This window comes from Primulina tabacum, chromosome 13 (genome assembly GCF_025594145.1).
Source record: "Primulina tabacum isolate GXHZ01 chromosome 13, ASM2559414v2, whole genome shotgun sequence".
NCBI classification, from domain to species: Eukaryota; Viridiplantae; Streptophyta; class Magnoliopsida; order Lamiales; family Gesneriaceae; genus Primulina; species Primulina tabacum.
This window is the reverse complement of record NC_134562.1, coordinates 137,391-151,949: the sequence shown is the minus strand read 5'-3', so window position 1 is coordinate 151,949 and position 14,559 is coordinate 137,391. Positions and strand designations below refer to the sequence as shown.

Genomic DNA, 14,559 nt, shown 5'->3' with positions numbered 1-14,559 from the left:
CTTTTTCTGGGATTGGACATGTCAGTGTCCAGAATACTACACTCAGACCCACAGCTAACCCCAGACACAGAATGTCGATCAAAATCCTGATCAGGATCATCAGCCGACATGTGACTGGGAATCATCTCAAGAATAGGGGGTCCCTATCGAGCAATCAACTCGTCCAGCATAGAAGTGGCATCAGCAGGGGATGCAGGAAAAGATGGGACCGAGTGACTGCTATGATTTTCAATACATACCTCCGTGGAGGCAAACACAGGCACCACGTCCGGGCGTGGAGATCCAAGGTCATCCACGCAGTCCACAAAAGGAACACTCTCATCGTCCTCAGCCACCGTGACCTCAGGGCGGTCAGGAAAAAGGGCCTCCTGATGAGAACTCAAACCGACAGAGGGATCAGGAACACCTAATCCAAGCTCCTCAGAGCCTACCTCTATCTCCTGCAAATGGGAAAGAACTCCAAAAGAGTTCGAAGCAAGAGGATCATCCCTCAGGAGAGCCTGTCGAACAGGCCTCCGTCTCTGTCTACGCCGGGGACCATGGCCATTGACATGAAGCTGGGGCTGTGGTCCCGGGACAATGACAGGAACAGCACCCTGAGGAGGTGCCGGAACAGGAGGGGCCTGTGGCTGAGGAGGGTCTCGATCAGTAGGCTTGGATCGAGCAGGTTTTGGATTTTTCCCATGTGAATAGCAAACTTCTGTCGAATGACCCAACATTTTGCAATCCAAGCAATACCCAGGGATTTTCTCATAGACAACATCAATCTCCTGAGTATGATCACCCCAGCCCACCCAAATTTGCTTAACGGGTGGTTCCAACACATTCAACTCTACACAGACACGAGCAAAAGCGCTCCGAGAGGAGTTAGCAGTAAAGTCATCCATTTTCACCGGGTTGCCCAAAATCTTGGCAAGGGCAAAAAGGCTTTTCTTGTTAAACAGATGAATGGGCAAACCCGGGAAACGCACCCAAACCGGGGCAATGGGAGATTCTTCCTGAAGATTAAATTCCGGGGTCCATTTGGAAAAACGGATCCCGAGAGGTCCAACCATCATCTGCCCACGCGTCCAAAAGAACGCATAATCCTCCTCACACTGAAGTGACAGGATCAGAAAACCCCGAGGCAAGAATCTCAAATCAAAAGATCGCTTCAATCCCAAACGAGCAAATGCCGCAGAAATACTCGAGTTAGGGACTAAGGATCTATTACCAGAAATCTTCCCAACTAAAGAAAACTTAAAAGGTTCGGTCAGAGAAGACATTACCTCATCCGGGAATAAAATACCCGGTTTCCCATCCTTAAGAGTCGGCAGGGGCATTTCATCCATAGCATTCACTACATCTCCAAAGCCATTCCTCCCCGAGCGAGGTGAAGTAGGAGCCAGAGCATCCCTAAATGACACCGGAAACGTCTTAGTCGCCCGAGAATCAGATTTAGAAGCCGAACCTGAGTTGTTGACTGCCGAGTTGACCGGCGAGTTGACCACCGGAGATGTACCGAAGATCGGCGACGGCGAGGAGGTCATAGAACCGGTCTTCAATCAACTAGAACCGGGCATAAGAGGGGTCGATTGAACCAAAGAAGGGGAGGAAAATCGATTTTGACCTAGAAATTGGGGGTTTCCGACCACTGAAATTGAAGGTGGCAAAACTCGACCCATGACTGGACGATTATAGCCTAAAGAGGAATTGAAGAAATAAGCCGGAACAGTACCTGAAATCGGCGGTGAAGTGGACGGAAACTCACCGATTTGGGGTTTTTTGATCGGCGGCGGATTTTCTGAAATTGATGGAATGATTGGAGAGCCCATGGAATGAGGAGGATACGGTAGTGAGGAATTAGCCAAAGGAACCGCCACGCCGGAGTAATTTGAGAAACATTCCGACGCAGCTAGGGTTTGAGGGTGGAAATCAGTAGATCTGAAATTGTCGCCGGAGGGGAACACCGTTGACGACGGGGCCTGTGGCAGTGGAATCGTCTGGACCTCACGATTCCAGATCGGGGCTTGTTGTGGAAAATGGTGACCAGAATCGGCCGGACGAAGCGGAGAAGAACTCGCCGCCGCGGGGAACAGTGCTGGCGCAACTTGTGACGAAGATTCCGGTGAAAATACTGAGTTATTGATAGTGGGGCTGGTACCAATGGAACCGTCTGCTCGAGGCGAGTCAGATGGTGGGTAGTTGGCGCCGGGAGGAACAGTGCACGGCGACGACGCGATTTTGGATGGAAATGGCGAGATTTCGGTCGGGAAATTAGAGGGGTTACCGGACTTCATTTGGACTGAAACTTGGACAGGGTGGTCGCCGTGAGGAGGCGGTTCAGGTGGGGTGGTTGGCCGGCCGGGATCCGGCGGCGGCGGCATGGCAGCGTGTAGGCGTGAATAGTGACGGGTTTAGTGTGTTTTTTCTCACCTTTTACTGTGTGTTTTTTCAGAGAAAATTTTTTTGGGGGCAAAAGGGTCGGTTTTGGTTTAGGGTTTAGGGTTTAGGGTTTAGGGTTTTTTTTTTTTTTTTTAAAGAAAATTTTATTTATATACAACAAAAGAGCAGTACAAAGAAAGCCTGATGGGAGGAGGACTAGGCCAAGACCTCCGCAGAAAAAGGCTACAGAAGCATAACATCATAACAAAAGTAACGACATACTACAACAGGGCAACCCAGAATAAAGCAAAACACAGAAATAAAAACATCGGGCGCCCCGGAATACATCAGACAAACTAATAACACTGATGGGCAAGGAGAACTCTGCAGTGAACGCCTATCAGAAAATCAAATCAACTTGAATCAGGCGGTCGCCCATAGGGTAACCCCGCCTGACTCTTCTGAGATCTGTAAAATGGCAAGGACTGACAGGAAGTAGTAGGAGGAAGATCCAAATCAGCCACTCGAGAACCATTCCCAAGGTCGATGTGTAACGAAGTAATGGGACCAGAAGCTGTAGGAACAACCATCTGTGCCGGAACAGTGGAAACAATCATCGGGTCTGTTACCACTGGAACAACATCCACCAGAGAAGAGCTCGCCCTAGAACCAGACCCCTGAGCATCACCTGCAATAACTGATGTAACAACCACAGGTATAGCAGGAGGAGAATGCATCGGAGCCACAACAACCTGAGGCACCAATGGAACATCCTCAACAATAGCCTCTAAAACATGAGAAGAAGACGATGGGCATGAAGATGAACCAACACCAGAATTACCACCTGGAAAGGAATCTCCTGAAATGGAGTGAGGAACCGCAAACTGATTACTCGAAATAGGAGACTGTGGAGTAACCTGACTAGAAGCCTGGCGGCGCCTACGTCTCTGCTGAACCCATCCTGGCTCAGTACTCCCAGAACTAGGACCACTAGAAGGAACCGAGCCAGGCGGAAAACCTTGAGGCTGACCCGAAGAAGGAGACCGCTGCCCCTGAGCAAAAGAACGGCCACCAAGAGCCTTATAACCAGAACGAGAACAACGCTGCACTGAATGACCTAGCATCTTACAATCCGTGCAAAAATAGGGGACTTTTTCATAAACCACCCCCAAAGTCTGCCGGTGGCTGCCCCACCCGACCCAGATCTCATCCAGACGAGGAAGCAACACATCAATCTCAACACAAATACGGGCAAAAGATCCCCGAGAACCATCAGCGGTGATCTCATCCACCATAACAGGGTTCCCTAAGAGCTTACCAATCTGATAAAGACACTTCTTGTCATATAAATGCAACGGTAGATCAGGAATACGAACCCAAACCGGAGCAATCAAAGACTCAGCCTCAAATTTAAACTCCGGTGTCCATTTGAAAAAGCGTATCGACACTGACCCAATAGAAACTAAGTCCTGAGGCCAGAACTTCAAATAATCTTCCTCGCTAGAGAAAATAAGAACAAGAAATCCTCGGGGAAGAAATTTCAATGTAAATGAGGCCAAAAAGCCAAAACGAGAAAAAGCAGCCAAGATATCACTATTGGGTGTAACACCCCGGTTCCCTGTAACACGGCCAATCAACGCAAATTTAAAAGGCACTGACAGAGAAGAAATAACCTGATCCGGGAATAGAATACCCGGTATACCATCAACAATGGCCGGTTCAGGAATCTCGCCCACCAAACCACCAAACCCGGCAAAACTCTGTCTGGCTGGAGAAGGAGCAGTAACATCCCTAAAAAAAGCCAAGGGAGTTGCTGAGGAAGCGGAAACAGAAGCCGGAATTACATTTGCAAAAGAAACCGAAGAGTTGACCATCGGTTGACCGCCAAAAACCGGCGACGGCGAGACGACCACCGGAGCACCACCAACCACCGGCGACGACGAGGGTGTCACGGAACCGGTGACCAAAGGTGAAGAACCGGGCTGAAACGGAGGCAATTGACCGGAAACGTTCGTCGAAAACGAACCAAACACTTGATTTTGGGCGTTTCCGATCGACGATGTATTTTCCGAAATTGAAGGCATAGATATCTTACCCATGACGTGATGAGTTTGTAGTAGAGAGGAATTGCAAAAATCAGCAACCGATCCGGAGTAATTGAGTTTTGAAGCCATCGCATATATAACTTGGGGGCTGAAATTCGTAGATTTGAAATTCCCGCCGCCACCGGACTCCGATGAAGCAATTGAAGATACCAATGGACGCGCCTGGTCCTGGGCATTCCGGATCGGGGTCTTGATCGGAGAACCAAGACCAGAGCTGGCCGTAAACGAAGCCGAAACATTCGGCGTCGCGGTGAACAGTACTGACGGAACATCGTCGGACGATTGCGGGATGAAAATAAACTCCGTTTGAGCTGATTTTTGGACCAGAGGATTGACTGGAGGAGATGATTCGAATGGTGTAACAATCGTCGCCGGACGATGATCGAAGACAGGTGTGATTCCGGGCGACGGAATCTGCGCAATTTCCGGAGCTTTGACCGTCGATTTGGCCGGAGAAACGACCTCCGTTGGACCCGAAATTTGGACAGCAGCCTCGTCTCGCCGAGGCGCACCTGATCGTATCGGTGGCCGGCCGGAAACCGGCGCCGACATGGGGGCGATTTTTAGGGCGAAATTGGGGCTTTTTTGACACTATTCACAAATGAGAGAAAAAATTTTGGGGCGTTAGGGTTTAGGGTTTGGGGTTTGGGGTTTGGTTTAGGGTTTAGGGTTTGGGGTTTGGGGTTTTGGGTTTGGGGTTTGGGGTTTCGGGTTTCGGGTTTAGGGTTTAGGGTTTTTTTTTTTTTTTTTTTTTAATAAAACACCGCCGAAAACGGGGGGTTTAGGCGGACCCCTACCTGTATATATAAACACAAAAGAAATACAAGATAAGGCCTAAAGAGAGGGGAGGTATACCAAGACCTCTCTAAAAGCGAGTCTGACAACACATAAAACATAAAGACATAAAACCTAGGGTGGCAAATACACGTGCCAAAATCTAATCCCTAGGAAAAGCGCATAATAAAAATGAACATATAAGAGTAGCGCTAAATACATCAAAACAAATCGAAACATGTCTAAACTGTAAAGATCCGACTCAGATGTAGGTGCAAAAGACAACCAATTGTACCCATCTCTGAGCCGTCTGTCGCTGTAAGTCCAACATGAAAATGGCGTCCTATTCCGAGATCGGTCTGCAGTAAATGATCCCGCAATCAAAATAATATCCGGCTGGAGAAGCATTGTGCCAAAACAGTAGAAGCACAGATGGAGTACCGCAATCCAGCTGAAGTAAGAGAAACTTCAAATCCCCAGAAGAAGGTGAAAACGTATGGAGCTCATAACGTCATAAATCCAAGCGTGACTGGAACGTTGATATAAGAGGTAGCCAAGAGATAACATGGAGAGCCACCAATGCACGTAGCAAAAGCAGAGAACATATAAATCCCGACATGAATGGAGCTCTGGGCCAGAGAAACCACTGAGAGAGATCATCCAAAGCCACCATAAAACCCGGCAAGAGAACACAAAATATAGAAAGTGGCGGCCAAGGAGAAGCCTGCAGAGAGCGACCGCCAGAGAACAGGGTGGTCCAAATAAAAGCACCAATGGAGAAGGTGCGAGAGTCCACCCAGATCCAAAGAAACAAAGCACTCCAAAGAGACAGTACCTGCAAAGGAAAAAATACATATAGATATATATAAATATATATATATATATATAGAAATAGATCCAAATAAAGGAAGGGGCTGCAAATAGCTAAGAACATATGTATCTAAGGTAGGGAAGCCCGGAGATATCCGAGCGGGTCAGTATGGATATGTGTCTGGGTAGTGAAGGACCTAACTCTAAGGTATAAACCCTAATGGTATGAGCCCTCGCCGCCAACGCATCCGCCACCGAATTTCCCTCCCGAAAAATATGTGAAAAATGAACCGTCCGCCCCCTCAAAAGAAACAGAATCCGAGTGACTGTATGATGAAGGTCCCAATGACACCGACGAGAACGCAGGATCTGAAGAGAAATCTGAGAATCGGTCTCAACCCAAAGGGGAAAAAGACCGAGATCGGAACAGATAAGAAGGCCTCTCCAAACCGCCCAAAGCTCCGCCCGGACATTGGTCCCGACTCCGATAAACTCGCTGAAGGAGAGCACCACCCTGCCAGAAGAATCACGCACAACACCACCGACAGACGACTCCCCAGGATTGCCCCTCGAACTCCCATCAACATTCAGCTTAAAGCACCCAGGTGGTGGACAGAGCCACCGGACAATCGCTAACCTATGGGTCCGCTGAAAGGCAACAAAAATTCCCAGCGATCTCGCCGCCTCAAAGGCACCAAGCCAGTGCTTGGGCTTAACAATGAAAGCAGCATGGGCAAGACGCAGATAAGACAAAATCTGAGACTTCACAGTCTCCCCAGAAATACGCAACTGACGGTGCTTCGCATCATTACGAGCCATCCAGAGAAACCACAAAACAATGAAGGGTAGAAACTCCTTGACGTGGCCCCCAGGTGCCCAATGAAGATTTCTCTTCCAAGCGCTAAGGAACAACCTGAGATCCCCTGTGCAGGGGATCCGGACACGAAATATGGCCCCAAAGAAATGCCAGACATAACGGGCTATCGGGCCATCAATGAAGACATGTGTAAATGTCTCCGACATATCACAACACTGGCATCGAGAAGCCAACTCAAAGCCACGACGTTGGAGCATATCATCCAACGGGAGCCACTGATGCCAAAATCTCCAAAGAAAAAAAGACATCGTGGGCCTCAACCAACGGCCCCAACAAGGAGTCAAGATATCAGAAACAGGGTCTCTCAATCGGACAAGCTCCCAAGCAGACCTAATCGAAAAAGCACCGTCAGAACTGTGAATCCAAAGCGCCAAATCAGGCTCGCCAAAGGCAATCGGGGTCAAAGTAATCGCCTCAGCAACAGAAGGGGCCACCACAGCGCAAAGAAGATCGAAATCCCAAGCCCCCTCAGACAAAAAGTGAAAAACCCGAACTTCACGGCCCCCACGGACCTCACACTGGCTGGACAGAGCAGTATCCCCAAACCATATGTCATCCCAAAAGGACACGTCTCCAAGGCCAACGCGCCAGCGAATGCCGGGCTCGGCGCGAGGTTTGATTCGTAGGAGACGACGCCAGGTGGGGGATATTAAACCACGAGGGAGAACAGAGGCAGAAGCATCCATCTGGCAATACTTCCGTAAAAGGAATCTCGCCCAGAGAGAGGAGCCCTGCCGAAACCGGAATTACAACTTAATAGAAAAGCTATCCACCAGATCTTTCAATCTGCGGAAGCCAAGACCACCCTCCATCACTAGGAGACAGGCTCGAGACCACTTGGCCCAGTGCCATTTCTTCTCCAGTGTCCGCGACCCCCAGAGAAAAGCGTTGAAAACCAGCTCAAGCTTCTCCATGACAGCAAGCGGTGGCTGTACCACCTGAAACAGATAAATCGGCATGGAGAGGAGCACACTGCGGATAAGGGTTATGCGGCTACCCGGAGAGAGCGTCCGGATCTCCCAACCCTCTAACTTCCTACGAACAGATTGTAGGAGGTGCTCAAAAAGGGAACATACTCGGTTACCCCTAAACAAGGGGACTCCGAGGTACTTGAGGGGCAAATGACCCTCCGCAAACCTGGTGATGCGCAAAATCCGAGAGCGAAGTCGCTCAGAGCACCTCGGAGGCAAGATAACAGATCTTTTGACAGCGTTCACCAGCTGACCCGAACAATTCTCATAATGATGCAGTAAACCCATAAGGCGCCGCAAACTACGAGACCCACCATTGGCAAAAATAATGACATCATCAGCATAAGCCAGATGGGAAATCAAGATATCACAACCAGAGCGGTACCTGAGCTCAGGATGCTGCAGGTAGAGGCGGTCAAGGCCGCGCGATAGGTACTCCGCCCCCAAAATGAAAAGCATGGGGGACAAGGGATTGCCCTGTCTGAGGCCTCTAGTGGAACCAAAGAACCCCGAGAGAGAGCCATTGATGTTCACGGAGAAATGACAATGAGATATGCAAGCCGAGACCATCTCCACAACCCGCTCCGAGAAACCAAAGTGTCTCAAAACCTCGAAGAGGAAAGGCCACTGGACCCTGTCATAGGCCTTGGCCATATCCAACTTCAGGATAACATTACCGCCACGAGTGGGGAGAGTGAGACTGTGAGTGAGCTCCTGGGCTAGGAGAATATTATCGGAGATCATCCGACCCGGAACGAAGCCACTCTGATTCGGTGAAATAAGTCTCTCCGCCACAACCCTCAGCCGAGAGTACAACAGCTTAGAGATGATCTTATTAGTGACATTGCACAGACTAATCGGACGGAATTCCGACCAAGCATGAGCACCCGCGACTTTGGGGATCAGAGTGATTGTGGTGGCGGTAAAACCCTGGGGGAGGGGAGAACCCCTGAAAAAATCCAGGACAGCATCAAAAACATCCTGATGAACAATCTCCCAACAATGCTGAAAGAACGCCGAGGAGAAGCCATCAGGCCCAGCCACACTATCAGGATGTATGGAGAAGACGGTCGCCCGAACCTCCTCCAAAGAAGGGGTCACAACAATACCCTCATTCTCCACAGCAGAGATAACGGAGGGGAAGCCCGAAAAATCAGGACTCGCAAGCGCAGAGGGGTCACCAGTAAGCAAATGCTGGAAAAACGAGGCTCCCGACTGCTGAATCAACTCAGGAGACGTCAGGCATACCCCATTATCCCAGATGCGGAAAATCTTATTCGCCACCCTTTTCTTCTTCACCATGTTGTGAAAGAGTTTGGTGTTCCTCTCACCATCCTCTAACCAGTGGCAAACAGCTTTCTGTCTCCAAAAATCCGCCTCCATGGCGGTGACACGGGCCAGATCCTCATTGCGATCAGACAGAGAAGTCCAATTCAACTCAGAAGGATCAGCCTCACAGACAACCTCAGCGGACCGAACAGCCCTCTCAGCCTCAATGATTTTATCGAAAAGGTTCCCAAAAACATCCTGATTCCACCACTTGAGGTGATGTTTGAGGCGCTTAATCTTAGCAAAAAGGCGAGGCATACAACTCAAACTACAGGGCAGAAACCAATTAAGCCGAACAGTCTGCAAAAAACCATGATGCCGAAGCCACATACGCTGGAAGCGAAACGAGCTCGGCCCACGGGCAAAAACCGGAGCGGTGACCAAAAGCGGACAATGGTCAGAGAAAGTACGGGGAAGATGTTCAACACGAATGGAGCTGAAATGATCACCCCAATCAACGGAGACCATAACCCTGTCCAACCGCTTCCAAATGGTCTTATTCGTCCAGGTGAACGAAGAGCCCTCAAAACCGGCATCAACCAGACCAGAATCCAAAATGAAAGTATTGAACTCCTCCATGGGTAGAAGCCTACCACCACGGGTGCCCAAACACTCAGATGCATCTCTGACTACATTAAAATCACCCCCAACAAGCCAAGGACCCAGAGCAGGCTTGACCTGAAGAAGGGAAGACCAAAGATCTCTGCGCTCAACGTAGCCGCAGCTGGCATAAACAAATGAACAAAACACCTCAGTCGGTAAAAAAGAGGCGGACACCTTGATGTGCAGGAACTGAGCATGATCAAAAACACACTCAGTCTGCACATCCGCGGATGAAAAAACCCAAATATTACCAGAAAGATTCGAAATGACTCTAGAAAAACCAAAACGGCGAGTCATGAATCTCTGGTCCAACATGATCATCGGCTCCAAAATGGCCAAAATCTTAATCTGATGCGCCTTCACATAAGCATGAAGCCGCTGTTGGGACTCCGAACTCCGAAGTCCCCGAACATTCCAAATGAGGGAATTCATGGAGATCGATGAGCAGAAGCACCCGGCCGCCGCTTAAACGAAACTCCCAACGCTTCCTTTTTCCTTTTATTCACGTTCGACATATCAGTATCCTGAGCACCAGAATCAGAATGTCGATCAAACCCCGTGTCGAGGTCATCAGCAGACATACGCTCGACAATCCGCTCACAAACAGGAGACCCCTGTTGAGCAACAAGTTCCTCAAGATGAGAGGAAACATCTGGAGAAGAAGGAATGGAAGGAATCGAATGGCAGCTGTGATCCTCCATGCACTGAACAGAAGTGCCAAAACCCCCCTCCTCAAACTGATGAACCAAAGACTGAACAGACACACAAGCCGTACCTGAAGGTAAGGCGTCAACAATGGGCAGACCCAAACTAATCGGGTCAACATCAACAACAGGAGCCTGATCCAAAGGAGCATCTCCAAGTAAACCATCACCCACAACCTCCAAGTGGAATCCAAGATCAGGATTAAGACCAACCAACTCAGTAGCGTCGCAACGCTGAGCCTCATCATGCCAGGGTGACAAAACCTCAAAGGCATTTGAGAAAGTAACTTGATGCGGAACATCAGGAACTGTAGGGGGGGCTCCAGCAGGAGGACCCCTGTGCACAGGCCGCCTCCTCCGTCTACGTCTAGGGCCATCGCCATTTAAATGAAGCTGAGGCTGTGGTCCAGGATTAAAGACAGGAACAGCACCCTCCTGGGGTGTTTGTGCTTTGGGAGGAACTGGATCTTGAGATTTTTGAAAAACGGGTTTAGGCCTCGACGGCCTAGGATTCTTCCCGTGAGAATAACACACGGTAACTGAATGTCCCAGCATCTTGCAGTCAATGCAATATGCGGGGATCTTCTCATAAATGACATCAATAACCTGTGTGTGATCACCCCAACCAACCCAAACCTGCTGAATGGGAGGCTGTAAAACATCAATTTCCACACATACTCGGGCGAAAGCGCCTCGAGAGACATCAGCGGTGTGGTCGTCCATCTTAACAGGCTTACCCACAAGACTCGCAAGAGCAAAAAGAGTACGCTTGTTGAACAAATGCAAGGGTAAGCCCGGAAAACGGATCCAGACTGGCGCAATGGGGGATTCCTCATGCAGATTAAATTCGGGAGTCCACTTAGAAAAACGGATCCCAAGTGGTCCCACAAAAATGTTCCCCCTCGACCAAACGCGCGCGTAATCTTCTTCACATGAGAGAGAAATGACCAAAAAACCTCTGGGTAAGAATTTCAAGTCAAACGATCGCACTAGTCCCATTGTTTCGAAAGCCACAGAAATCGAAGAATTAGGGACTAAGGACCTGTTCCCCGAAATTTTACCGACTAGAGCATATTTAAAAGGTTCGATCAGTGAAGAAATTACCTCAACCGGGAATCGGATACCCGGCTTGCCATCCAGAATAGACGGCTCAGGCAGCTCCTCCATCGAATTACGCACATCCTCGAAACTTTTCTGCACGGTACGAGGAGACGGAGGTGCAAGAGCGTCACGAAAAGAAACAGTAGCCCGAACCTCAGCACAAAAGACGGGTTTGACCGCAGATGCAGAACCATTGACTGCCGAGTCAACTCGGTCAACACGACGGTTTGACTCGCCCGAGTTGACCCGCGAGTTACCGGCCGGAGTTGCAGCGATCGCCGGCGGCGTCATGGGGAGTACAGAACCGGTTTCCAAAGCACGAGAACCGGACGTCGGAGGGGCCGATTGGACACTAGAATTGGATGAAATCGATTGAAAATCGCCAATTTGGGCGTTTCTGATCGGCGATGAATTAGCTGAAATTGAAGATATAATTGGATTACCCATCGATCGTGGAGTATACGGTTCAGAGGAATTGACCAACGGAGCGGGGACGACGCCGGAATTTAAGAAAAACCCCGTCGGCGTTAGGGTTTCAGTTGTGCGAGGTGTAGATCTGAAATTCCCGTCGGAATTGAACACCGATGATGACGGGCCTTGTAGAGTTGGAATCGACTGCTCATGGGGATTCCAGATCGGGGTCCCAATTGAACAGAGGTGACCGGAATCGGCCGGCATGGACAGAAACGTGGCTGGAGGCGTGATGAACAGTGCAGGCGGAAGTTCGGAGCTTAAATCGGCGGGGCAAATGGACACCGATTTACCTAATTTTTGGACATAAGGGTCGCTTGGAAGAGGCGAATCTAAGGGTACATAAACGGCGCCAATCGGAACGATAGATGAAGTCGACGCGTTTATGGCCGAAATTTGAGGGATTTGTGTCGGCGATTTGGTGGGGCAAACGTGCTCTGATGACGATGATTTTTGGATATTATGTTCGTTGGGGTGTGGCGCGTCGGGTGGTGTGGTGAACCGGCCGGGAACCGGCGGCAGCGGCATGGCGGCGGTGAGAGCAAGTTTGGGCGATTTTTAGGGGTTTTTTTGGGTTTTTGGGGTTGAGAGCATTTTTCCGGTTTGGGGTTTGGTTTAGGGTTTCGGGTTTAGGGTTTCGGGTTTCGGGTTTAGGGTTTAGGGTTTAGGGTTTAGGGTATAGGGTTTAGGGTTTAGGGTTTTTTTTTTTTTTTTTTTTTCCGGAAAACTCCGCCGGATGCGGGGGGGTTAGGCAGACCCCTACCTGTATATATCCACAAAATAAAAAGTAACAGCAGAAAGAAAACCTAAAAGAGGAGGGGGACTATACCAAGACCTCCTAAAAAAGGCTAAAGCAGTAGAAACATAAATGCAAAGTAGCCTAGGGACCTAAATACAAAAGCAAAAAAAACCCTAGACTACGACCAAAAGTGCGCCAAAAACTAATCAAATACGAGCAGCGCTAAGAGTCAACACGGCGAGGAAGACCAAATGATAACTGGGAGATGAGTGCGGTATCCAAGAAGAAACTACCATCTCTGAGCCATCACCCTGAAGAATCCAATCTGTCAAAACGACTCTAATCTGAGGCCGGATAACTGTATGAATCCCGGCAGTCAAAATAAGAGCTGGCCAGGAAATCACTGTACGATGACGATAAAAGGGCAAAATGAAGATCGCAATCCAGCCAGAACAAAAAAGATCCAGCATCTGAAGTATGAATCTGACGAAGGTATAATAACAATGAAGAGGATCGTCCGGAAATAATCCCTGGAACCACCACGACATCCAGTAAACTCCTGTAAAAGAACTGATACGGCGGGCAAGGAGAGCCTGCAGTAAACGCCCGCCAGGGACCAGAAATAGACCAAAGAGAAGCACAAATAGAGATAGCGCTCCAGTGAATATGAGAGGGCCAAGAAAAACACCAATAGGGATAGTGCAAGAGCCCACACAATCCCGAGGAGACCAAACATGTAGTGTGCGAGTGTCTGTGCCCACTCACACCAGACTGGCAAACCGGGGAAAAAGAAAAACCCCCAACAGAACAGTACCTGCAAAGAAAAAATAAAGATATACATATAGATATACCGAAGAAATGGATCCAAGTGAAGGAAAGGGCTGCAAACAGCTAAGAACATCTATATCTCAGGTAGGGGAGTCCGGAGGTATCCGAACGTACAAGTATGGAAATGTGCCTAGGGAGGGAGGGACCTAACTCTAAGGTAAAGTGCCTAAGGGTATGGGCCCTCGCCGCCAATGCATCTGCCACCGAATTACCCTCCCGGAATATATGCGAAATATGAACAGACCGCCCCCTCAAAAGGACCAGAATCCTGGATACAATGTGATCAAGACCCCAGCAACATCGACGGGAACGAATGAGCTGAATAGAAGTCAGAGAATCAAGCTCGATCCAAAGAGGAAAAAAAGAATGATCAGAACAAAGGAGAAGACCCCTCCAAACCGCCCAAAGCTCAGCCCGGAGAGAAGACCCAGCTCCGATGAACTCGCAGAATGAGAGCACAACCCTCCCGGAATCATCCCGAACAACGCCACCAGCAGAGGAGTCCCCAGATGTACCACGCGAGCTCCCATCCACATTAAGCTTGAAACACCCGGACGGCGGTCGCAGCCAGCGAACAATCGCCATCCTATGGAATCTGCGGAGAGCAACCGAAATACCCAGCAATCTCGCCACATGAAACACACCCAGCCAATGTCTGGGCTTGACAGTACGAGCAGAGTGGGCAAGACGCAGGTAATACAAAATCTGATACTTCACCGTCTCCCCAGAAACAGGGAGATGACGGTGCTTAGCATCGTTCCGCGCAGTCCAGAGGAACCACAGAACGATGCAGGGGAGAAACTCCCGCACATGGCCCCCCCGGGACCAGACCAAATCTCTCTTCCACGCACTGAGGAACAAACTGAAATCCTTAGTGTCGGGA

At 49.5% G+C, this 14,559-nt stretch overlaps 1 protein-coding gene across 1 annotated transcript; it reads right to left on the bottom strand.

The window, feature by feature from the left end:
• Positions 1–5,754: 5,754 nt before the first annotated feature.
• LOC142523064 (uncharacterized) lies at positions 5,755–9,284 on the bottom strand. Its single transcript, XM_075626703.1, has 3 exons — positions 7,704–9,284; positions 6,270–7,661; positions 5,755–6,078 (listed from the first exon to the last, which is right to left on the bottom strand). The coding sequence occupies exons 1-3, from the start codon at positions 9,282–9,284 to the stop codon at positions 5,755–5,757; spliced, it is 3,297 nt and encodes a 1,098-aa protein (XP_075482818.1).
• Positions 9,285–14,559: the final 5,275 nt, after the last annotated feature.